The sequence below is a fragment of the Aptenodytes forsteri genome, unplaced genomic scaffold (assembly GCF_000699145.1).
Source record: "Aptenodytes forsteri isolate BGI_AS27 unplaced genomic scaffold, ASM69914v1 Scaffold108, whole genome shotgun sequence".
In the NCBI taxonomy this organism is placed as follows: domain Eukaryota; kingdom Metazoa; phylum Chordata; class Aves; order Sphenisciformes; family Spheniscidae; genus Aptenodytes; species Aptenodytes forsteri.
Window position 1 is genome coordinate 1,610,028 of NW_008794448.1, and position 27,469 is coordinate 1,637,496.

At 38.6% G+C, this 27,469-nt stretch overlaps 1 protein-coding gene across 1 annotated transcript in view; it reads right to left on the minus strand.

Moving 5' to 3' along the window:
* Positions 1 to 17,676, minus strand: part of STXBP6 (syntaxin binding protein 6) — a 94,385-nt gene extending 76,709 nt beyond the window's left edge. The window contains exon 1 of the mRNA XM_009290349.1: positions 17,489 to 17,676. Within this exon, the coding sequence (XP_009288624.1) occupies positions 17,489 to 17,642 (154 nt within the window). The 5' untranslated portion in view covers positions 17,643 to 17,676. The remainder of the gene's footprint in view (positions 1 to 17,488) is intronic.
* Positions 17,677 to 27,469: the final 9,793 nt, after the last annotated feature.

The window sequence follows — 27,469 nt, forward strand, 5'->3', positions numbered from 1 at the left end:
AAAACTGATACTTATTGCTTTATACAATCTGCTACAAACACAGATCAATACTTCAAGAAGCTGACAGATCCAAAAGCAAGCTTACTTACTTTTATGGGGGGAGAGGGGGAAGGGGGACAGGACATGACAGGAAATTTTTTTTTTAATTTAAATTTACAAAAAAAAAAAAAAATTATTTGGGAGTCCAACTGAATAAAACATGAATACTTCATGGCTTTACCATTCAACACACACAGTGGTCTATCCCTTTAGAATCTTTCAAATACCACGGTACGAGCCATCCCTTTTTCCAATTCCTGACAAATTTCAAAGTATCCCTCCAAGTCCTTTCCAATTTTATGTTCTCCATAGTTGAGGACAATTTTTGTTCTTTTGCTTCCCAACTACCTTCCATTACAGAACGAACACTGGATAAACAACCAGCATTCCCTCAGGCAGATGGTACAGCTGAAGGATGGTTTGTGTGTATTTGTATGCTAAATTTATGTGGGCTAAACTTAAGAAAGCTATTCTTAAAAGAGACCATGATATCTGAATACAAAAATAAAACAGAACACAATTTATTCTAGAACTTTTGTAAAAGTTCTCTACCTAGCTCTTGTTGTTTTCCTTTTAAGTAAATTTAACAAATTTCAGCTGCCAAAAATCTTATCAGATAGTGGTTTAGACAACTTTAGATATTCCCAGACATTTGAACAGCCAAGATTTCTTTAGGCATCTGTCATTAATGCAGGTGAACAAACATAATGACTGCAGGTTGAAAGTTTTTGTTTATTTAAGCTTTCAATTTTCACCTCACTCAGGAAAAGCATACTTTGTGCAAATGTTTTGAATGCTTTCTGTAAATGATTCTCTTGCTTCTAGCAAGAGAATATTCTTTCAACAGTTCTGTTCTCTTCCAATTCATTGACCTAGTCACAGAAAACTGCTCTTGCCATTACTACTGTGTGTCACACAGAGTGACAAGAGGCAAAGATTTAAGAAAACTAACACAGCAGGGGCTGATATCATATTATCCATGAAAAGCATTTACTAGTTATTTCATCCAGCAAGAAGTTTATGTTGCAGCTTCCCTTCCAGCCGAGCCTGTCCTCTGAAGACATGTCTGAGGAGAGAGTATGAAAGGACAATTAGATGCCTAAAGCAATTTTCTGATAGCCATCTAGATTTAGGGGATAAAAGTGCCTAAGAAACTTCACTGTCTGATGCGTATCTCAGATCCACCCCCTAAAAATTTCACCTAAAAGAAGTTTTCTTCAAAACACTAATGTTAAGGAATTTGAGCTGCAGTAGGGTTTTAACTCCATCATTCCCTGAGGCTACTGAAAGTTACTGTGTGCTGCTGAGCTCTAATGAACACAGCAAAAAAGCTCTAATGAACACAGCAAAAAAGCAGCTGATACAGTGTGCCAGACTTTCTCTAAGAAGTTGTTCCAGCTAAACAGTTACTGGAGATTGTTTTAACTTGGACAAACGGATAGGCTCCTCCCTGATACAAGGCCAACAAAACTTTGCATAGTTTATATTCTCTCAGCCTCCCCACCCTTCATATGTTGTTTTTTCCTTCTTGTTAGGATATGCATAATCAGACTACAAAAACCAAGTTACATAAAAATCTTAATATAAGTAGGCTGGAGGAAAAACACTGCCTGCTGTAAATGCAGAACAATTGTTTGTGGTAGCATATATACATGCATGTGCGAGACCATGACCTTGTTTCTATTGCTACAGCTAGAAATGTTCATATATTACCCCAGTGAGGGAGAATTGGACAGAATTAGTTCAAAATTCCCCCCCTACTGTATTTTATAGGTGGCATGCTACTTGATTAGTATCTGAGCTCCTGTGGCAGCAGTTTGGATAAACTGGGGGATACAGGCAAAACACAGCAAAAGATCAGGCATCAGTTCTGATCGGTTCTTTTTCTATTTACCTCGCTTTAAAAAGATTATTTATAGATTAAAATAACAAACAGAAAATATTTAGAGATCAGGACTGCATTATTCATCATCTTTGTTGCGGCAACAATAAAATTTACCTAATGATAGAGAAGCTTGATGTAATATTCTAATTGGCTTAGCAACTCCTTTGTTAAGTACTTCTTAAGCGCCGTTCTGCACTGAAAATTATTTGATAGTACAGTCTTCAAAGGTCAGAAGTATGATGAAAACTTATAGGATCTGACTCCTACAGCTTGGAGTACTATAAAAGGATAAGATTTTAATCTGATGTTTATCTACCAAAAGAGTCTGTAATACACCAACCACTGGTCAGGCAGGAAGAGAACTTCTGGTTTTCTTTACAAGTTGATACGACTACCAAGAGCAGAGCTACAAGTGCAACTGCAAGGGAACAATCCAGGTGTTTTCTGCCTAGTATGATTCAAGTTCAACAATCCGTAAAGCAGTGAGTCAGGGTATTATAAATACCATGCACCATGAAAACTAGGAAAACTGTTCAAAATGAATCCTACCTCAAAGCAAAACACACCAGTTTTAATTGTCATGGTACAATGAAAATGGTTTACTCCAAAGCTAGCAATTAGAGGATACTCACGCAGGTCTTATGTGCATGGTTGCTATACTTAAACTTGAAGGAATAGTTACCATGATATTGTTTAGTACATCCTTACTTCCTCTGCATTTTTATCACATATAAGATAGCACCAAACCCTGCCAAAAGCCGGACTTGGACAAAGAACAAACAAACTGCTTCCAAAGACAGCACAACATTCAAACATTTTAACCTGGCATTAAGCTTGATGCAAGCATCTGCCATGTTCTGGGCAAAACACTGCAGTGAAATATGCTGCACTCATGGAAGGAAGCTACTGCCAGCTCTTGAGGGATACAAATCTACCCGGCACAAGTAATTCCAATGAACGGATAAAGCACTACAGAGCCACCATCCTCTTCTGAACATGGGGGGGGGGGGAAGGAAGTCTGCAACCTAACTACTTTGCGTAAGCCTCCACAGTAGTTTTTGGATGCCTCCATGGAAAAGGCTACAAATTCCAACTAAGAATAACTTCATCAAGCTTACTTTATGATGAATGGGGCAACATACAGCTTCCAGTGTACAACTTCCAACATACAGTTTTGCAACTAACTTGTTTTATGCATGAAAACTTACTGCATCAATACAGGCTTCATATTTATGAATATTAAACCTATCCCTTTTGACTACTGCAAAATTACATCTGACTAAATAAACGGATCTGATGCTTCACTTTTCCAATCAAGTTTTCTATGGTTTTGTTTTGCTCATGTTTTTTCCTTTCTTATTCTTCCAAGATAATCTCATTTGGGATTTTAGAAATCTTTCCAAGGAGTCCATATATGCATGAGGTGGAGGGAAAAGCAATTCCAAAAGCTCAATTCTGAATAAAACTGAAGGCAACATTGGTAACATAAGTTTCCTGGATCGACACATCATTTTATAAAACTTGAAGTGATGCACAATAGTTAACTGTTAAGCTTTATCAATCTGCTACAATTCTATTCTGAAAAAAACCAAAAAGCAAAAGAAAGAAGAGCTAAACAGCAGACACATAACTGCACACCTTCAGCTTGCAATTTAGAAAATATTTCCTGCATGCAAATTAGATCAAATAGTGCATTGGGGGGATGCACAGGAGCACACCTACATTCTTTTGCCACTTTAAGAAGAAAAGAAAAAAAAACCAACACACTAATCTTAGACTAGATGCTTTCAAATACGCAATTCTGTAGCTTTGCTATAACAAGATTCCCTCCCACACAAGATTCTTGTGAAAAAGTACTGGTTACATTAAATTGAACAACTCAGAGTCAGGAGGGATCAGAGCATCAACATATATTAAGGGTATTATTCTGAATACGATCAATAAACATAGCCTACCCACCAAAGAAGTTCATCATTTCCCCTCTTCTATTTTAAGTAAATACAGAAAGATCAATAATGAAGAACAGAAGGTTAATCTGTTCCCACCCAAAAGCCACCAGTTTTTCACTTACATGATTTGATCACCGGGAACGTTTTTCAAAGACCCTTACATGATTTCAGATTTCTAAATTCACTTTATAAGATGGAATTTGGCATTTATTATCATTAAGAGCGAGTGATATTTGGACTTCTAAAACTCCATGAGAACCATGGAGTTAAAATATCAGAAATACCTAAGAAAGACAAAACATGGTCTGATAAAGAAGGGAAAAGAGGCTTAGTTAAGAACTGTATTCAGTATCACAATCACTTATTACAAGTAGATGAAGGCATTTATATTTTGACAATTTCATATGAGCACTGCACCCAAAACATCAACATAATGGCAAATTCATCGAGCTGTGATGTAACAGGGAAGCTGTTTTTGAGACAATCGTTACCCTTGTAAGCTGCCAGTTTTCCAAGCCACAACAGGAGATATGTCTGAGCACAGCCAGTTACAATCAACCAGTGTTACTGAAAACAACTGCTTCCACAGTTTGTACAAGCCCTAAGGTTAGCGGGTAAGAGTAGATGGAAACTTCATTCATATGTGTACATTTAATATAGAATCATAGAATAGTTTGGGTTGGAAGGGACCTCTAAAGGTCATCTAGTCCAACCCCCCTGACGTGGGCAGGGACATCTTCAACTAGATCAGGTTGCTCAGAGCCCCGTCCAACCTGACCTTGAATGTTGCCAGGGATGGGGCATCCACCACCTCTCCGGGCAACCTGTGCCAGTGTTTCACCATCCTCAGCCATATATTTATTTAGACACACGTAACCACGTTAAGCAACAATTCAAAAAATATCAGTGCTCTCCCTTACCCAACTTAACAGTCAATTCAGAGCAGTGAATACAGGTCATTGAGCACACAGCAAGAGGAGCTAGACATTCATTTGCCCTACAGGTACCTGAATGATTAAACCTTCATCTTAAAGAAGCCATTACCAAGATGAGACAGTGATGGTTACGAACTTTACCCTTGGAAGAAGTGGAAGGAAGAGAAGCCTGTTTGGTTTTTTCCCTGTTCTGGCTTACGAAAAAAAGGAATTGCATTTTCGCCACAAAACACAGTACAAAACTTATGTTACTGTTGTTTAAAAAACCCCGAAACAGCTAACACCTGAATCCAGAGCAACACACATACATGGTTAGAGACTCATGGTAGGGAAGACGAGATCTGAAACATCTGTTCAACTTCATTTATTTTTTATTTCTCTTAGAACAGAAAACATCAAGGTTGTAATGGGCCTTAGTTCACTCCACAGAAAGGCTAATGATAATATTATGCCTCTGGATACATAAACTTCTATTTCCTTATTTTTTAAAAATTATAATAAAATTTAAATAACTTTAAAAGTTTTAACAGAAAGCTTCTGATGATTTTTTTAGGTATCTATTTCAAAAGGAGAAGTAAAGGCAGAGTAAACATCAGAGAATTCCTCCAAACTCCTATGATGGTTAATCAAGGTTAAAAGAAACCCTAGTAAAGACAAGGTAGGGGTGCTGAAGACACCTATTTGCTTCAATCCTATCGCTTTTAGAAAGGATTTTAACTCCATTCAGACTGACTTCTGAAGCAATGCTAATAAGGGGAAAAATGTATCCATCCATGAAAGGCCATAATCATTCGTGCGTATTTGATGATGTAAACATTTTCCAATTGAGAATTTACGTTATGGAGAAATTGCCTTTATAGTAATCCTTACAGTCGGTAAGCACGGGGGTTTTTTTGCATAGCATTTAATGAAATTTTTGAATTTGATATCATCACTGGAAATTACTTTGCTAAGCAACAAATATAAGCACCAGCCTAAAACATACTCAGTGGTAAAGAAAATAGAGTAATTTGCCTTGTACACAATCCCAAGAAGGCATTCTCTCATTCAGAAGTAGAACAGATAAGCACTGGAATGATCAACTATTTTTTTTCTAAATTAATGGAGCAAAGCAAAGAAGAAAGTGGAATGAGCCTATTCCACCCTCCAAACATTGAAAGTTTCAAGGCAAAAACATACATATTGAAAAGGACACAGTTCTTGACCCTTTTTAATGTTTGCCATAGCCTCCTGACTCACTTTAAGGAATTCTCACACATGCTCTTAAATTTCACTGAAGAGCTTACGTATTTCAGTTTGTTTCCTGGAAAGCTTCTTCAGTGAATGAAGTATTTCCCCAGATGAGGAGAGCTGATTTTTCAAGATTGAACCATGGCTAGAAGGACTAAAACCAAGTATTCAAAAGTCTTCTACTATCAACTAAGTATTATACAGACGGTGTGCCGTACACACCCAGAAAATTGTTTCCCAGATTTTCTATTCTGAAAATACAAACAAAAAAAGGGAAATGCGGAAATAAGATACAGCATATATGAAATGGCATATAAAGGCTGACAACACTTGTGTATATTTACTCACTTTCTGGTGGTAAAACAATTGCTGTATGAAGATTGAATAAAAGGATTTAGTATGATTACATTTTACACAGGTATATGCCACCACACATATCTAAACATATCAAAAGGTATCCAGCAGTAGAATGGGGGAAAAAAATAATCAGTAGCTTATTCATCAGAAAATAGTAATATTATTGATTTTTTTACTCTGTGCTGAAGCTACGCTGAAAAAACTAATCTATGTAATAGATTTTTTTTTTTTTAAATACATTATCTAGAAGTAAACCCAAGTGATCTCTCAAAGCATCTTCTTATCCTAAAGGCAAAACCAGTCACCTTTAATGCCATTCCTGACACACTTCAGTTTCTTCCCCAAGGTCTTCAATGACATACTACACAACTTTTCAAAGCTAGCTTATACCAATGACTTGCTACTCTTATTGGAAAGAAAAAAAAAAAAAAAGAGACATTTTTCCTCATAGCATCGACATCACTGTACTTTATTTTTTATAACTGTCATGTTAGTCTTACTAGTTTCACATGAGCAAAAGACAACTGAAGTTGTTGGTGTTTCTCCTGGCCAGAGATTCTTGCTCACACATTTGCACCAGTTCAGTTGCATGAGCACTGGTAAAAAACTTCAGTGAGCTTCTATAGTCAGCTCACTATATAGATACATGAACATCAGTGTGGGCACTAGGAAGGCAGCCTAAGGAATCAGCCCACGCAAGTCCAGGAATAAACACAAAGAAGTTGCCATTAAACTCAAACCTAACTACATGAGTGTGGAAACCATAGAATGTTACATCAATTTAACTTTACCCACACTAGCAAATTATATCACTTTGAGCTAGTCAACACGAATGCAAAATTTGCACAAAATCTGTGTAGGGTAGATCTCTGATTAATTGGAAGCAAAAGCAGCCACTGACTTTGCACAATGAGAAGGTTTTAGAGGGATCAGTAGCCAGTCGAAGAAAGTCTTCCATGTGTCTGTGCTTTGACATTAAAAAAGCCAATAAAGAAGGAATAATACATTTATTTTGTACATTTTCTGCATTGCAGAGTCCTGCCCATTGAATTCTGGAATAGTTTCTCCATTGGCCATCAGAAAGTTATCAGGTATTTTCAGATAAAATGCAAAAGTGTTAGGCAGAGAACTGGTGACAGCAGCTACACTTTTTATACCGATGGTTAGTAACTCAAGGAACTCATCCAGAAGCATATAGGAATACTTAACAATCCTCTTCTCTGACGGACACAATGTGAGTCTTTATGTTAAAGCCACCATCTGCAACAGGTAGCCCTTGCGTTAAGTACAGGTATCAGAAACATTTCCCCTGATCCCTGATTGAACATACCAATCTATGCCCAGATGTTCAGCCTGCTGTGCCAATCTGGGTCCATGGGGCTAAGGAAAGCCCCAGAACTGGTCTGCACTTGTCTCCAAACGGCTGTCCACGTCAGAGATTGCAGAAGACTGGACCACCACTTGGTATGCATGTTCTTCTGGGCTGACTGAATCTGTCACGTCAATCATAGAATCATAGAATCATAGAATCATAGAATCATATGAAGTATTTCCCCAGATGAGGAGAGCTGATTTTTCAAGATTGAACCATGGCTAGAAGGACTAAAACCAAGTATTCAAAAGTCTTCTACTATCAACTAAGTATTATACAGACGGTGTGCCGTACACACCCAGAAAATTGTTTCCCAGATTTTCTATTCTGAAAATACAAACAAAAAAAGGGAAATGCGGAAATAAGATACAGCATATATGAAATGGCATATAAAGGCTGACAACACTTGTGTATATTTACTCACTTTCTGGTGGTAAAACAATTGCTGTATGAAGATTGAATAAAAGGATTTAGTATGATTACATTTTACACAGGTATATGCCACCACACATATCTAAACATATCAAAAGGTATCCAGCAGTAGAATGGGGGAAAAAAATAATCAGTAGCTTATTCATCAGAAAATAGTAATATTATTGATTTTTTTACTCTGTGCTGAAGCTACGCTGAAAAAACTAATCTATGTAATAGATTTTTTTTTTTTTAAATACATTATCTAGAAGTAAACCCAAGTGATCTCTCAAAGCATCTTCTTATCCTAAAGGCAAAACCAGTCACCTTTAATGCCATTCCTGACACACTTCAGTTTCTTCCCCAAGGTCTTCAATGACATACTACACAACTTTTCAAAGCTAGCTTATACCAATGACTTGCTACTCTTATTGGAAAGAAAAAAAAAAAAAAGAGACATTTTTCCTCATAGCATCGTCATCACTGTACTTTATTTTTTATAACTGTCATGTTAGTCTTACTAGTTTCACATGAGCAAAAGACAACTGAAGTTGTTGGTGTTTCTCCTGGCCAGAGATTCTTGCTCACACATTTGCACCAGTTCAGTTGCATGAGCACTGGTAAAAAACTTCAGTGAGCTTCTATAGTCAGCTCACTATATAGATACATGAACATCAGTGTGGGCACTAGGAAGGCAGCCTAAGGAATCAGCCCACGCAAGTCCAGGAATAAACACAAAGAAGTTGCCATTAAACTCAAACCTAACTACATGAGTGTGGAAACCATAGAATGTTACATCAATTTAACTTTACCCACACTAGCAAATTATATCACTTTGAGCTAGTCAACACGAATGCAAAATTTGCACAAAATCTGTGTAGGGTAGATCTCTGATTAATTGGAAGCAAAAGCAGCCACTGACTTTGCACAATGAGAAGGTTTTAGAGGGATCAGTAGCCAGTCGAAGAAAGTCTTCCATGTGTCTGTGCTTTGACATTAAAAAAGCCAATAAAGAAGGAATAATACATTTATTTTGTACATTTTCTGCATTGCAGAGTCCTGCCCATTGAATTCTGGAATAGTTTCTCCATTGGCCATCAGAAAGTTATCAGGTATTTTCAGATAAAATGCAAAAGTGTTAGGCAGAGAACTGGTGACAGCAGCTACACTTTTTATACCGATGGTTAGTAACTCAAGGAACTCATCCAGAAGCATATAGGAATACTTAACAATCCTCTTCTCTGACGGACACAATGTGAGTCTTTATGTTAAAGCCACCATCTGCAACAGGTAGCCCTTGCGTTAAGTACAGGTATCAGAAACATTTCCCCTGATCCCTGATTGAACATACCAATCTATGCCCAGATGTTCAGCCTGCTGTGCCAATCTGGGTCCATGGGGCTAAGGAAAGCCCCAGAACTGGTCTGCACTTGTCTCCAAACGGCTGTCCACGTCAGAGATTGCAGAAGACTGGACCACCACTTGGTATGCATGTTCTTCTGGGCTGACTGAATCTGTCACGTCAATCATAGAATCATAGAATCATAGAATCACTGAGGTTGGAAAGGACCTCTAAGATCATCGAGTCCAACCGTCAACCCAACACCACCATGCCCACTAAAGCATGTCCCTAAGCGCCTCATCTACATGTCTTTTAAATACCTCGAGGGATGGGGACTCAACCACTTCCCTGGGCAGCCTGTTCCAATGTTTCACCACTCTTTCAGTAAAGAAATTTTTCCTTATATCCAATCTAAACCTCCCCTGGCGCAACTTGAGGCCATTTCCTCTCGTCCTATCGCTTGTTACTTCGGAGAAAAGACCGACACCCACCTCGCTACAACCTCCTTTCAGGTAGTTGTAGAGAGCGATGAGGTCTCCCCTCAGCCTCCTTTTCTCCAGGCTAAACAGTCCCAGTTCCCTCAGCCGCTCCTCATAAGACTTGTTTTCCAGACCCCTCACCAGCCTCGTTGCCCTTCTATTGTTCTATTTTGCGTAAATAATTAAACATTCAATGGAGAGTCTGACATCTAAGTGGGTCAGACTCAAAGTGAATGCCCTATGTCTGACCATGAACACCAAAGTATCATTCTCACTCCTTAATACAACATTTAAACAAAGGGGAAAATGCACCCCCCCAAATACGCAGTAATACCTCAATACACCCTATGGGGAGGTGATTACAGCATTCTCCTGGAAAGTCAGTGGAAAATGAAGTTTACTTTGGTTTCTCATGTCCTGAGAAGGAACCATGAGAATCCTCTGCACTATAAGCTCCTGAAAATGAGATGTTTTCTTCAACAAGAAAATACAGAAAATAAATTGGGAGATTGTCACTTCAGTACAGTAGCAAAACTCAAATGGAAAACGAGAACACATTAGGAGAAAACTGAATTCTTTGATATGAAGCTCCTTCTCACTACTTTCCAGTTTTCAGTTCAGCTACCATGCTGAAAACTCAACTGCACTTAACCTGTCCTTGAACTCCCCATGAAATTATGGCCAATTTCTGGCAGCCATGTCAAGTGACCTTCAAAGGAGCAAGAGATATAGGTCACTCCTGGGTAATATTCTATTCCATGAGCAGCCAGTATGGGAGGAACAACAAATTCATATTTGGAAAAACAACTTCACAGCACCATTGGCCCTAGGGGCAAAAAACAGAATACAAAGCTTATGTTGGAAGTGTAACCGAGTGGTGTAGTTAGATACCTGCTGAAGTAAGTGTGCTGTAAGAGCACAAATGAGGATATTCACAGAACTACTTAAGCTAATAAGGCAAGCCTCTGTCTCTCTGTATGCTTAGAAACAGAAGCAAAAACACCCCAAAACCTTCTGGGGTAACTGCAAATAGCTTTCTAAGCTATTTATTGCCCGTCTTTTGAAAGTCTGTGACATGGTAAATAAGGTTAAATCTTAAAGAAGAAAGGAAAAACCCAACACACTCTCCCCCTGCATGTACATCTCATTTTTGTATATTACTTCTTATGATTTGTTTGCATTTCCTTTTGGCTTTTCTAGCACCATTCCTGATAGACTGTACTTTTGCATAAAAGCCATTAAAAAAAAAAACCCTGAACTGACAATATGTTAATAACACTATTAAAGTCGTAACCACAGGGGGAAAATGTTCTACTCCCAGTTTTAAACAACTTTAGCTTTACAGTCAAATCCCAAGCTTTTCAGGAGAAGGACTAGAAAGAGCAGTGCAGCTAAGCCGAGAGTGTTACGACACACAGGAATTCAGGTTCAAAAGGGACCATCTGGTTCATTCAGTTCACTGCAACTGCAATAGATTTTCAGTCCTGAAAGGTCAATGCCACATCCATATGTACAAACTGGAACACTTCCAATGCACTACAACAAATTAAAAACCTTTTTAAATATTAGAAGTTACTTAAAAAACATAATGATAGGGTGTCAAAGGAAATAACACACACAGAACTGTGCACGAGCAAGTAGGAAAGATTGCCAGTGTCCTGTATTTCTGAAGTGACCTTTTAAGTATTTTATACTGAATTCAGAATTCTAAATAAGGCTAAGAACTATTTTAAAAAATTATGTTTCAATTATATAAGACAATGATGACAAAATTAAAACTTAGATCTGATCCAGTAACTGTCACTAGGTCTGCTAGTGTGGAGGAGGTGATAAATACCCACTTTCAGCTCTGAATTTCTTATCTTTTCTCTGTGTTAAATCCTCTTCTAACATTGAAGAAGAAGAAAAAAAAAAATTCCCAGTTTTCATCTTCTCTGTTCTGCCTACAGCCACCCCACCCCTGTGTTTCCCATCTGTCTACTCCTTTCTTGCTGTTCTTCAACTGAGTAACTCCCAAAAGATCTCTCCTGGCTCTGCTAGCCAGTCTAACTTGGCCAGCCCCAACCACTACAGCAGGCTAGAAGGTTGCAGGTAACCCAGCTGCTCAGTTTTCACCGGTCCAGCAAGCAGTCTTGCTACAGCTTTCTTACCTTAACCTGTCTCCAGTTTCAGATGACAGGTTTTAGGTACACCTTTCTGGAGCATTAGTGAGTATTTCCTTCTAACCAATTCAGTATTTAGTATTGCCAAATAACAAAAAAAATCCAGTACATACTTCAAATACAAATTTTAAGGAAGAATCTCCCTTACTCTCCCATCTTGCTCTGTTCAATATTTGATTCTTTTAATGCTTCACTATCCCATCTCTTTGAGGCCTAAGGGCATTCTCCCTGCTCAGCATCTCTATCCATGCTTACAAAAACACAGATAGACAACAATTATGTTATAATGTATTTTCAATTCAACACAGAAAGGAAAACATTTAACTCCAATTATAACAATTCGTGCAATTTGTCAGTTACAAACTGAGCAGTAAATAAAAGTAGCTATCACAATGGCTGATGTTTAATTTTCTGTATCCTATCTTAAATGAAACTATAACTAGGCAGGATATTTTATATCTCCAAATATTTATAAGTCCCTTAACAAATCAGTTTCTATGTGTATTCTTTCAACTAACAAATTCAGTTCTAAACAGTAAATTATCAAATTCCTTTTAGCAAAGGCCAAACTGAATTAGTCCAAGGAAACTAAGAATACAAGATATTCCAGTCACTACGTTTACCTAATACACAGCAAACCTGGAAAAATGGAACAAAAGTCAAAGACTGATAAAGGTGTTTCCAACATAGATGTTGCAACACTCAGTGTTAAACCAGGTGTCACTTGAAATGGAAACTAAAATCCAGAGGTAGCCACCATTGTGTCTCATTCATTGTACCAAATCACAGAAAAATGGAAGGTCACCAAGTATATTCTGTTATCCCAAGATATAGTTAATCTTAGAGCCTTTGGGGACGCAGCTAAACTGCCATCCCCACATTAACTTACCCTTACTAAAGGAAAAGTTTTTCTTTATTTGTAACACAATTTCTTGCTGCAACTAAACTATTATTGCTTCACAGCCATCAGGAATAGCAAAACCCATGGTTTATCCTTGTCACAATTTCCTTTAACCACAGTGGCAGAAACAGTTGTTCTCTACCCCTTAGTTTTGTGCCATTGATTACTCCTGACTAAATAACTAATTGCACTTAACCCTATTGAATTGCATCACCTTTCTGCTCAGACTGTTTGGAACTCTAATATTGCCCTCAAACACACACACACACAGCCAGGCAGTCCTCTCCCTAGTCAATTCGTTGTCTGCTGAAATTACCAATCATACTGCATGTTCCATAATATAAAATATAAATGTATATAAAACAACTGGTCTCAGATCCCTGCAAAACCCCACTAATAGTGAGCCACGTATGAGGGCTCTCCCAATGTAATTATGCAGCTTTTCAGTGCCCACCATACAGCAATTTTATTTAGATCCTGAATGCTTCTCCTTGTCATCAGTGAGAAACTCTGCTGAGGTCGGGACATCTGCATTTCTTCCTTACACAAGACAGAGAAATTTCTTTGGAGAAAGACATTAGATGCATCTAAGATCATTCAATCTCTTAAAATCCATGTTGGCTGCTACACATCAACATGGGAGTGGAGGAGCTGAAGGAGGGCTAGGTTCCCCAGAATGGCAATTTAAAAAAATCCATCTACTGAATAGAGTTAGCCTACAGAAAATTATAAGCACAGATCACACCTCTAACCTTTCCTCACGAATGTGGGTTATCAATCCCGTGGGTATTCCAAAACTGACTGCACAGCCCTAGAACAGGATTGTTCTTTAAAATTAGATGACTTCGAAAAAAAATTAGACGGATACTTGAAAAATTTAACTGCTAAAGGAAGAAGAGTTGAGCTTTGCTTCAAAAGGTTAGTGATTTGAACATTTCTTTAAAAGATGGGAGACCTAGATTCAGTTTCCTCTGCAACCTGAGAGGATTGAAACCTGCAATCCTTACATCCAAAAAGAGTATCCCACAAGTCTAGGGAACAGCCTCAGGAAATCAATTTTTAAACCCTTCCTTGAAGCTCTGTATATGGGGAGAATAACAAGCAGAACACTTAGCTGGAAATGAGAAATCTTCTGTTTTGTCTAACTGTCCTCAGTATGTGTGTGCATATACTCTGCAGCTTCTATTTTAACATAAGCATTTGTACATATGCATACAAGTAACATTTCATTCAATAACATTCAATAAATGTACCTTTTATGTGCATGTGTGTGATGTCTTATACCAGTAGTAGAGTCACAGTGTTTTACTTCCTGTGTTTTGAAAGTTTTAACATAGTTTTCAGTGGAAAAAAATTTGAAAGAGTCCATAAAACAGTATTCCATTTAGTCCAAAAATAATTGCAATCTTCTAAGATTCATAGAGCACTTCTTGCTCTTCCATGTGGGTGGCGATGAAGCAGCAGTGCATAGTCCAAGGGCAATCAAAAGAGGCTTCAGGGCCTTGGGACCGTTGGTAAGGGAATCTGGAGCATAGGTAATTTTTTCCTCTATCCTTCCAGTTGTGGGCAGCAACATTGGAAGAAACAGACGGACCCAGTCTATTAATACACAGCTCTGTGGCTGGTGTCACCACCACAGTTTCAGGTTTTTCGATAATGGGATGGTCTACATGGCACCAAGCCTGCTGGCATTGGATGGGATTCACCCTTCTCAAACAAGGAAGAGGATCTTTGTTCACAAGCTAATGGGGCTCATTGACAGAGCTTTAAACTAGACTTGAAGGGGGAGGGGCAATAATATCAGGCTTGCCCATGACAAGCTGTGGGACGACACGCCAAGGTTTGACGGGGTGCTAGCAAGGGCCCTCAGCCTGTTGCTCTGAGATGTGCTGAGTACACTGGAGCACACGAAGTCTTACAGAGATGAGCCAGGGGCTCCTGAGGTAGTAGAAGCCAACAGGGAAACACCAGTGAAGTATGTCAAAGGAATTAAGGTGTGTTATAAGAAGTTGACATGGCCAACAGCACAGCTGAAGTGCCTCTACACCAATGCATGCAGCATGGGCAACAAACAGGAGAAATTGGAAGCCACTGCGCTGCTAGAAAGCTACTACCTAGCTGCCATTACTGAAACTTGGTGGGACAAATCCCATGACTAGAGTGTGGCTATCAATGGCTACAGGCTGTTCAGAAGGGACAGGTGAGGAAGGAGGGGAGGAGAGGTTGCCCTCTACGTCAAGAAATGGATAAATTGTGAAGAGCTGTCTCTGAAGAATAGCCACAAGCAGGTTGAAAGCTTATGGGTAAGAATTAGAGACCAAGGCAACAAAGGGAACCTTCTGGTTGGTGTTTACTACAGGCTGCCCGATCAAGGGAAGCCTATTGACGAAACCTTCTTACTCCAGATACAGGAGGCATTGCGCTCACAGGCTCTCATCCTGCTGGGGGACTTCAACCACCCCGATATCTGCTGGAAAAGTAGCACGGTGAGCTGTAGGCAATCCAGAAGACTCAGCCAGAAAAGGAAGGTCAAAGAAAGTGTACCCCCCCAATAAACATGAGTAGCAAACTGGTGACAACGAATGAGGAGAAGGCGGAGGTACGCAACAACATCTTTGCCTCAGTCTTCACTGGCAACCTCTCTTCCCATACCTCTCGAGTAGATGGACCGCAAGACAGGGACTGGGGGAGCAAAGTCCCTCCCATTGTAACAGAAGATCAGGTTTGTGACCACCTGAGGAACCTGAACATACATAAATCCAAGGGACCTGATGAGATGCATCCCAGAGTCCTGAGGGAATTGGCTGATGTAGTTGCCAAGCCACTCTCTGTATCTGAAAAGTCACGGCAGTCAGGTGAAGTCCCTGGTGACTGGAAAAAGGGAAACATTGCATCCACTGCATCCTATCAGTACTTAAAGGGGGCTTATAAAACAGATGGTGGCAAACCTTTTAGCAGGACCTGTTGCAACAGGACAAGGGGGAATGGCTTTAAACTAAAGGGGGGTAGATTCAGACTAGATACAAGGAATTTTTTATGCTGAGGGTGGTGAAACAACTGGCACAGTTGCCCAGAGGTGGTGGATGCCCCATCCATGGAAACATTCAAGGTCAGGTTGGACTGGGCTCTGAGCAACCTGATCTAGTTGAAGATGTCCCTGCTCATTGCAAGGGGGTTGGTTTAAAGGTCCCTTCCACCCCAAACTATTCTATGATTCTTCCTCTGACCACTAGTTTAACTTCCAGTAAGGTGCACACACTCAAAGGGACCAACTGATACGCCTAAAAACCTAAGTGACTAAATCACCCTAGGATACCAAAGATATTCACACACACTCAGTTGGCAGACATAGAAACTACAAGGGATTTCTGCCTTTCTAGAGAGCTACCTGGAAGAAGGGCAAGAAACCTAAAAGTGTACTGAATGCCTACTTCCAGGCAACTGAATTCCACTCTAAGTTGGAAAACAGGTGTAAACTACAAGCAACCAGGATCACAAACTGCTTTCCAACTGCCTTGAGACCTAATCTTAATTAAGGTAAATGTCACTACAATGACCAGAAAGTACTCAAAGCATTAAAAAAAAGCCATCCAAAAACCTACGATACCATAGTTAACCACAAGTTACCCAATCAATGGGTTTAATTTATACACTTAAAAAAAAAAAATTAGACCTTCAGTTTTATTAGAAAGGGTAAAAATATAAAGCAAAACATCGTACAGCTACTACCTATCCTGTTCCTGAAATCCAGACTCTCATGAGTGCTGGTTTGTCCTTGGAGAAACTCAAATTAATGTCATCTGAACACATCAGCAATGAATAGATCATTTCTCCCTGTTCCCCGTGACCTCTCACAAAACATGTCTTTACACATCCTTTTCTTCTTTCAATCCAAATATTTCCATCTTCATCCCTTTTGAAGTCAGGTGATTTTCACATAGCACCACTGTTCTGTTCAATGAACTGAAAATATTCTGGCTGAAAGTAGTATATCTAAGTACCCAATGAGCTGGTAACACAGAGGCAAATATGAAAAGCAGAGGAAAGCATATTTGCTTCAAACAAAAAATTTCAGGGCATTAAAAGGAAATACATTGTAAAGTTCATCCCTCCAAGAAAGATCTTAACCTCAATAAGCAAAGACTGTTACCAGATATTCTATTTGTTCATACTCTGCAGCTATGCTGTGAGAGAATACCCAATTTTTTTTAAACAATGAAACCACCTGTCCAATTTATTATATGGTATAAATATTAATAGCCTTGAGCATATGGTTTCTCAAGATTAAAGAAATAAGCGCCATACTTCTCTGGTTACTTTATTAACATTTGAGTCACCCAGCTCCTTATGGCTACAGACAACATCTAATCAGTTAATCAAAGATAAACCAAAACAGATAACTGGATGTCAAAAACATTAATCTTACCTGACAGGCAGATGTATGTTAAATATTCACCCTGACCCCCAGTAGCTAGGAAAGGAATCTTTTTTTTTGTTCTTCTTTTCACTTGGACGGCTCCCAGCATCCTTTCATCATGTGGGGCAAAAATTTCTTTGCTGATTGCAGATTTGGCATTCATTGTAGATCACAGATATAGCAGACTGCTGCTCTCTAAAAATAAAATCATAAATAAAAAAAAAAAATATTAGAAACTCCTAAGTTATGTGAAAGTCCAGCTAACTCACATGGGCATTAGCAACTCTGACCTTCAAATAAAGTTTTTAATGATTCAAAGAATTTAGAATATAGTTTCATGCACTTATAGGCAGAATTTTCAAAGTATCTAAGAGTCTTCACTTAAGTTGTTCTTCATGCTTCTTAAATTCTCTTAAACTAGCTTAGCTTATTTTGGGCAGAAGCTGTCCATACTAGCACTTCAGTACGATGCAAAATCTTCTCAGAGGGACACCCTGTAACTTCATGCTGCATATAAAAGCTTCATTAATTCCCTCTCTGGTAACTGGAGGGAACCTCATCTGTCCCACATAGACAGGGAAAGCACTGCAAGGGCATAGGGAAGGAACACTGCGGTTGAGTTCATCAGCATCCTCTCTGAGCTTGGTTGTGCTGGCAGACAAGAAGTCACGTTCACAGAAGATACAGAAAGCTTCAGACTCGATAAGACTGTTCATTCAGGAGCACTGCTCTTGGTGACAGTACTTGATTAAGAAGCTCCTACACCTCTTGCAGGTTTAGCACCTCATCCCCTCAACTCCTCTGTAATTACCAACTGGGCAACTGCACAGAAACAGTGTCAGAGAAACCATCAGGGTTCACACAGACAAAACCACACCTCCTCTTTTCTGCTAACTAAATTTGACCCAGGTCAGTTCCTCAATGTGTTTCATAAGAAAACAGCATAGTCAACTTAGGAGAGACATTTGGAGAGGAAAAAAAAAAAAAAAAAAAAAGTAGAGAACTGGGAGGGAGAAGGAGGAAAGCTGCTTATTCAGGCGTGTCCAGCAAAAGAAAGGTCGATCTGACCACAGCTTACAGAGAAGCCTAACTAATGGAGAGAGAACTCGGTTACAGAGGGGATATTAACAGGCTCTTAATCTAAACAGCACCACAGTTATAATTCCAATTAGTTCTGCACTGAAATCTGTTAATAAGTCTATAGGTCCCACTAACAGAGACTGCTGAATGCCCCTTTTTGTTGTTCAAATACAATGACACTCCAGTACGCATACATTAAATTCCACATCTCCGTATTATTAAGACTTTCAAGCCCACAGATCTTTTTTGACATCCTTAGCTTTCTTAGTATGAGTAAGATCATCTCCAGGTCTCAACTAGTGAAGCCAGAAATTCTGCCTGTGGGATCATTCGATATTTGCCACAATTTAACTATTAGAAAACATAGATAAATTCCAGTCAAATTAGATTATGAAGCCAAAAACGTCATGGATCCATTATTTTTAGTGTGCATACCATCAGCAAAGTAATTGTCTTAACACTTTCAGTCTCAACATTTTGTTGGCACTTATTTATGAATTCCTTTATCTTAAAAAAAAAAAAAAAAGCTGTATTCATGGAGGTGTGTGAGAGAGCACAAATTAGTCCAAATCAAATTCACCACCTATTTATTTTGGGACGCAAATAGAATCCTTTGCCAAAATAATCTGTAATAGTATACCTCAGTTAACCACTATAGAGGTACACAAATTCTGACAGGTTTTAGCATTAAGTTATTTTACATGCACTTTTACAAAAATCAATTGCATTTAAAAAATGGCCCCGTCAAAGGAAAAATCCAGACCAATTTCAAAGGAAGAAAGAATGCACAGCTCCTGAAAAGATGTGATTTCATAATTCCTGCCATGTAAGTTACCTATCCTTAACAAGAAATATATCAACATGAAAAAAGAATCAAAAGAATAAACTTACCTGCTAGTTACTTAGAAAAGGTTGTTTTCACATTCCTGTTCATGATACCACAATTTTCTCCTCTTCTGTGTTACGAAAATATTTGCAGTATATCTTATACCAGCATGTGAGCTGCTGGCACAGCAGGTTTTTTTGGGGGGTTATTTTTGTTTGTTTTTGTTTTTTAAATTCAAGGCCACTGTCAATGACTATGGGTTTAATCACACAGACCTCCTTCTGACTGAGATAAAGACTGATAATCTTTGCAAAAATAACTTCAGTCTCAGAGCTTGACATGCTTAAAGAATTTTCAATAAATAGCTTATTGGGAAAAGATACACAAATGCTGTCAGGTAAAAATATACTCGAGTCACAGCCAACTGAAAAAGTGTTCTCCAGCTTGCAACAACCTGATGCTGTTAATTCTGCAACTGAGTTGTTGAATAGATGTTCTCAGACATTTTCCTGAGGTTCACACGCTGCAAAATAAAGTGTGATTTCAAAGATATACTCGGTGATGTAAAGGCTTCCTGGATTAAGAGAGGATATAAGTTTTCCCTACCTACAGTTGGTTGTAGCAGAAAATATTATTGGTTTATAGCTTCAAAACTTTCATACAGCACTTGAAGATTTACTTTAAGGATATTACAAGCAATAAGTCTCCCTGTATATAGCTGCATTTGATAAAACTGCTGAACAGGAGGCAAGCCAAACAAACGAGACACTATCCAAATCCTATTTCATAGATTTCCCAAATCGTTTTGCTTCATATGTGCACTGCAACTTAAAACATGAAACTAGAATGACTGCCACATAGACAATAACCCAAAATAAATGCAAAACCTAGGAGATTTGATTAACATACCTCTCTACATATACACACATCTATCTCTTAATGCAAGTGCTTTTACGCACATACAAATCCAACTTTAAATAAAGCCTAGCTCAACACAATATCCCAAGACAGATTAAATCTGTTTCAGTAGGGACACAGAAGACATGACATACAACAATCAAATACTGCAGTTTATTGCTGCATGCTGTTATTTGCTTTGTGATTAAGCTGGTTGTATAGACATCCACCATAAGTTGTACACAGACAGATGCTGTAGACACCAAATGTTGTAACTGTAACCTCTGACTAAAGCATGCACTCACTGCCTAGGAGGTTGTGATCCTTCTGTTCCCAATACTTAGTTTACAACAGCATCAGATGCCAGAATTAACCAGTTAATCTAATGCAGTGTTACTTGATATGATTGCTGGATCTAATGTGGAAACTGACACTGGCACGAACCACAAAAGCCTATTTATTTAAAAAAGAAAACAACTAACTGTGCCTGTGTGCAAACAGACTTCTGAGATTGAGCTGTCAGTATAGTTTGGATGACATTGTTTTTCATAGGTCAAAAAAATCAGCAGCTGGGTTTAAATAAGCTACCTTCTGCATATTTACTGGTGGATCTATGGGAGTTGGACTTGATGATCCTTATGGATCCTTTTCAACTTGAGATATTATATGATGCTATAAAAAGCAAAGGTTATATTAAAGTCTTAAGTACATAAAACATTCCAGTACTCTTCTTTTTCAAAAGCGGGCATAATGGAATCTTTTTATTCGTCTTACTAAAAAAATATGGAAGACTTGCTCAAGGAACATGAATAAGTCTCAATTTTTCCCATTCTCCAACAAAAACACCCCTTTTCATCTGAAAAAAAAGATGCTGGCGGTACATGCAAAACTTCATGCAGTACATGCAGATTTCTTTACACAGTAACGTTTGTTCTTGGCGCACATTCCAGGATGAATACAAACCATTAGCAATTTCCATTCATGGCCCATGTAGACTCACACACTTTGGAATGCAAACAGTTTCCCCCGTGCTCAAATATAAAATGCCTTAAAAGTTGAAACTTTTACTGGAGGATCTCTGAGCACTCTGAGCCAGTGCATTACTGTTCAGAATGTTTACCCCTCTGTGGCAAGAGGGATTTAAACATTTCAGTAAATGTAAGAGTCTTTAAAGAGACTTTCCTGCCTCACATGCTTTCTTTGTTCCATGTACTTAATTCCACTCAAATTTATTATAATGATGGCTTTTGGCTGAACAAAGAAAATTCCATTTTCCTCCTGCAGATTTTCACTCCAGCCATCACAGTGTTATGGAAGAGGATGTCAACATTTACACTGTGCCCCCAGCACTCAACAGAAACACCCAAGAGGCAAGATTCCTGTGCAGATTTGAACTAGTGCCTGTAACACACAGCCCGTTTGTATCTCCCCAGATCTTTCTCTGCTGCAATTCTTCTCCATGATATTTCTACCACTAAAACCTCCTCCTAGGAACAGCTGACCATTCCTCTCTATGTGCATGTGAGGGGACGGGGATTAAAGGTAATTTCTAAAAAAGATACTAAATAAAACCAAGATACTTTAGCTAATACCTTCACAGATCCCACACGTTCAGTAACAAAAATCTTGGGACCCTTCTCTGGTCAGCCAGAGTCTCAGACTGTTTTCGGGCAGACAGCCAGCAAGTGGCTGACTTATCTTTACATCCAGATGTTTTATAAGACCATGCAAGTAAGTGGAAAAAAGATTTACAGTATCTTTGTTGAGGTATTGGTACACAGAGGAACTGGGGAAACTAATCCTCAGCATGCAGAATTTAAATAGTAGTAAATTAGCAAGGAGAAATGAAGTAAGAAGCAAGAGAAGGAAGAGCAAGTAATGTTTTCCAAAAAAAGAAAAAATGTTCAGTATGTTAAGTCTTGCTGTTTTCAAGGATTTTTAGTTTAATCACAAACAGGGATGGGCTCACAGGACAGGCTAACCACTGAAATGCTGCCTGCAGTGTGAAATCATCTGAGCAACCAACTATTGCTGGGCTGCACTGGTAGCTCTAGCAAGCACTCAAATCTGCTTTTAATAAAGCCACCATCCTGACAGAGAACATCTACTTTAGGAAATCATTGCAAGACACCATTATTAAAAGCCCAGCTTCTGCTATTGTGATAATTGTCTGGTATTTACTTGCTGGAAGCGTTGAGACTACATGTTTGATCATTACCATTCATCAACATTCTGTATTTGTTGTTGTCTCAAACAAATAGCTAGTACAACTTTGGAGAAGCACAAAATCATTGCTAAACCAAGGCAAATAATTTATAACTCCTTAAAAAGCAAATATTAGAACATACCATTTCTGAAGTTGGTTTGCAATAGATTTATCAAGCTTAACTCTATCCTAAAGGAGTAACACCAAGTTTAATTAGCTCTGCAAACAAGGGTTAAACCAGTAGATCAACCTTACTCTAAAACAGTCAAGATGAAATCTTTAAAAGGCTTGAACATAACAAGAAGATCAGAATACCTTCTGTCATCCTTCTATTTGCAAAATCTAACTTTGCTTGATATATTTTTATTTAAATTAGAACAATAGTGGCAGCCACTGTACAGGCCAGAAAAATTCTATTGCATCCTACTAACATGAGTTCACGACTTTTAAAAGTATTTACTGGAAAAAAAATAATCACTCTCCAGAGTTATTTGTAGGCAGTTACCTTTCCAATTCATTTTTTAAACTAAGCTTTCAGTGATGACTGGTTCATTTGAATAAAATATTAATTCCAAAACATGAAAAATATGTGAACCGTATTTGTGGCAATTTAAAAGAGAAACAAGAAATGTGTTTTTACTTACATATATAACTACAAAGTAAACTGCCCTATCAAGCTGAACTGGACATAAGCAGACTTCAGAGAGCAGTGGCTCCTAAATCTAAAACTTGAGTCTTTCTTGCAGTGAAGTGACTTTTTTCTTTCTTTTAAGTGGAGCCTACAGAGGCTTTATATTGTAGCCCACCTGTTGCAAGACCAACATTTGGCAGAACGTACTGTAAGTTAGAAATAAAAACAAAGTTAAGAAGGTTTTTGTAACCAAGCTATGGTTTGGTTACAGGGATTTAATAGTGTTCCAGCATTGTCTACTGACCCCTTAGAGCAGCCTGGATTGAATGATCCATGAATCTCTCAAGAACTCCTAGAATAAGCAAAAGGAACAGGAACCATACTTTGTTCCCTGACAATGTGATGCATTTAGTCAAGGAAAAAAAAAAAAAATAGAGGGGCAAAGTGCACAGTAGTAATATGTTAAAATCAGACAGAAGCACTAAGTGCCTAAAAATTGATGTTTGACATGTTTCTTCACCTGAGGCAGGCAGCCTGAGGCCTTGAGCAATTCCTACAACCTTTCATCCCAAAGGAAGGTGATTTGAGTTCTGTGCAAGTTGTATGGACCTATGGGTCTAAAGAGATCAAATGCATCAAGAGCTCTGAATGGAATATGTATTTATAAAGAAGTGATAAAAAAGGGATGCAGAACAGAAAGGTACCTTTGCGTTTACATCATCCAGTGCCTCAATCTGGCAGACCATAACACAATCCTTTTAAAAAATGAACAAAGTTCACCTAGAAGTTTTGTTTACCTCCCTCCATCACCTCCAAAAACCCCCAAACATCTACTTACAATGACAGGTTATCAGGGATATCACAGAAATCCCGCAAGTGGGTAAATGAGAACCAGTCCCACTTTCATGTAGAAGACAGAGCAGCTGTTTTCATTCCTGCACTCTGCTCTAGTAAAGGTGTATTACTACTGAGTGAGAGGCATACCTACAGCATCATGGTAACCAATACCCTTACTTCCTGAAGCCAGATGGTAGCCAAAGCAGAAGATGCAAGATCACTTGGTTCTTTTGAGACTCTGTGCGCCCAAACTCTGCCCAGGAGATACAGAAAATTAAGTAGGAGGCAGTACAAGAAGGCACAAAAGAGGCATATTGATGGATGGGTTACTGTATATTCCAGGTCAAACAATTTTTTCTTGTTCTGACAAGAACACAGCAATTCCAGATCTAGTAGCTAATGTCCTAGAAACCAGTATGGTGGGTCCCAGCTAAACTTTGCTCACAAGAAGATGTGAATTCTGAAGTGAACTTACAGTACTGCAAGCTGGAAAAATCCAACTCAAATGTAAGACGTATAGCATTTCTGTACTGGAGTTCTGTGCGTGAACAGCTGCAGACAGTTAGGAGCAGACTGCTTTAAACAGGCATGCAAGAAAACAACCATACATTCAAGAACTGCAGCAAATTAAAATGAATCGCTGCTTATGTTTTCATAGCATTTTGGATCAAGACTATACTCGTAAGAAGTTAATAAAATAATAACGCAAGAATCGGTGGACGTTGTGGACATTCATTCTCTAAGCATTTTCTTAACAGCCAAAAGCAGCAGTGTTCCCAAAACATGCTTTCTCCCAGAGCCCGTATGGTCAGCTGGGGATGCTTCTGGGAGATGCCCCAGGGAGGGAAAGACACCTCAATAGAAGGTGGTACAGCCCTGTCAGGGCCTTTCCAAGTGAACAGCAACAGCTGGGGACCCACTCAGAGAGGTTCTCATTAAAAGAGTCCCAAAATCTGAAAGTCATTCTTGTTTGACAATGTATGAATTTGAAAATAAGGATGGACAACGCCACATTAAGCAGCACCATTCAAACAACAAAACTGTTTACCGAAAGGCAATGAGAACTGCTTGGGAAGACTGCCGCTGGAGTCATCTTTTCGAAACGGGAACGTTTTTCATCTCACAAAGACATTCACAGAGAAACTTAGGAACTGCCAGATGTTATAACAAAGCCCCAGAAAGACCACATTTGCATTTGTGGAAAGTTGTATTTATTACTTCAGGACCCTGGGACATTCATAGCAGTAAGAACTACTACTTCTGCATAGAAACACTGAAAATCATAATCTTAAGAAGTCAGCTTAATTCTTATGACCTTTTTAGATGTTAAGACCAGTTACTACATCGGCCCTTAGACTTTTATTTGCAGGCTGAACTATCACAGTTTCTTCTGTCATTCCTCACAGATTTCTTGTTCCAGACATCTCACCTCTCTAGACTCTTTTCCATTGGCCTACATCTTTTTTGAAATGCAGTTCTCAAATTTGGACTCACAGCTTCATTTATGGCACCAGAGTCAACTGGAAGAACTACTTGGTCAGTCACTGGAACAGGCTCCCCAGGGAAGTGGTCATGGCACCAAGCCTGTCAGAGTTCAAGGAGCATCTGGACAATACTCTTAGTCATATGGTTTAGTTCTAGGCAGTCCTGCGAGGAGCAGGGAGTTGGACTCGATGATCGTTATGGGTCCCTTTCAACTCAAGATATTCTATGATTCTATGGTACTTTATAGACCTCACAGCGAACACTCCTGCTTATACAGCTACTGCCATACATGGATCTTTTCCAACTGGTCAACAAAAGAAAAGAGCTTCAGTGCAACATCTACCATGTTCTTCAATCTTTTTCTGAAAAAAAGACATTTGACATCTGAGTAACTAGTTATTCCCACTTAACAGGGGATTTTTGTACTTACTGCTTTCAGGCTACTTCTCCAACACTGAAAGATCATTTTAAATTCCAATCCTGTCTTTCAACACTTGCAGGTCTCTAGATTGACATTCACCCAAAGTCAGGTTGTACATTCTGTGTGCCATCACTTTAATCAGTTAAAACTGAGACCTAACACAGCCTCCCTTCACTCCAATTAGAACTAGAAAGATACCAACTCCTCTAAATACACTTCTACAATCATTTTTGTGTTCCTACATCTTACGCTACCTTCCATGTAAACTTAATTTCCTTAGCTCACTCATGACTAACGTCACGAGACAGTATCAAAGGTACCATTAAAGTTGAGATATATCTGCCAGTTCCAATTTATTCACAGGGCCTAATACTTTATCACAGAAACAAATCAATTGGTTTGAAGTTTTTATTATTTTTTTTTTAGTTCTCTCTCCAGTCACCCTCTAGTTCCTTAAAAATAGATTTTGTTCCATTGTTTGTCCAATATTTTGGCAAAGAAAAATCATTAAAAAAAATGAAATTAATGAATCTTGGTGAGAAGGAGCACCTCACATTCCCCAGGGAAAGGGGAATGGGTTTGAAGGACTGCAGTTTGGAGCATGCACAGTTTCTTTCAGCAGTTCTTGTTGTTTCACATTTAATTCATGCCCAGCTCGTGCATTTGTGCTGGCAGAAACAATTGACTTCCCTGTGCACTTTTCTTTCTTATGACATCACAAGTGCTTATGTGGTAGTGCAGTGAACTAGACAAGAGAGTTAACCCAGGTTTAATCCCATTTAAAATAAAAAAAAATAGTGATCAATTTTGGTTTTACTCAGATCAGCTCCCTGACTCAGTTAACTACACAGCTGTGTGTCAGCACATGGGAAGGAAGAGCAGGGGTAAGATAAGGGCTGCCTTAGGCACCAGCAATATTAGTTTACAAGAATCATGAAACTGTGGTTTAAAGACAGAACCTGAAATGTCAGGAGCTTTCATCAAATAGTGAAATTGGCTGACTGAAGACATGGCACGGAGCCAATCTAGACAAAATTTTTCAAAATCAAAACTTGCAACAAAGAAACAAACTGAATAAAAAGTGGTAAAAAACAGAGGAGTTCATATGGGGCTTCTCCTTGATAAGAACAAACACGTCTCAAGATAGGAGCAAATTTCTTGGTATACTGACTCCGTTACTTGTTGGGTTAAACAGAGGCATAGCAAAAAGGCAGGTTGGAAGTTAGGCTCTGTTAGCATGCAGTGTGATTTCTGCACTAAATCAGAACCTGCTGCATATAGGAATATACAAAAAATATTATACAATGCTATTGCTACAGAATATCCTACATAACTAGAACACACCAAGTCACAGCAGCTACTTCTGGCAAGACATCTCACAGGAAGCTGATTTTGACTTCTTAGCACGAACAATCACAGCTGCTCAATAAGGACAAACTCTGCAAGTACTAAGTACTGATCACTGAAAAATCTGATGTTAAATGGATTCATAATTCAGTGTACAGGATGCCAGAGAGATAGGATATTACTACAGTATTAGTTGAGGGTGTTCTAAAGGGGGAAAAAAAAAAAAAAGAAAAAAACCTGAAAAAAAAAAAAAAAAAAAA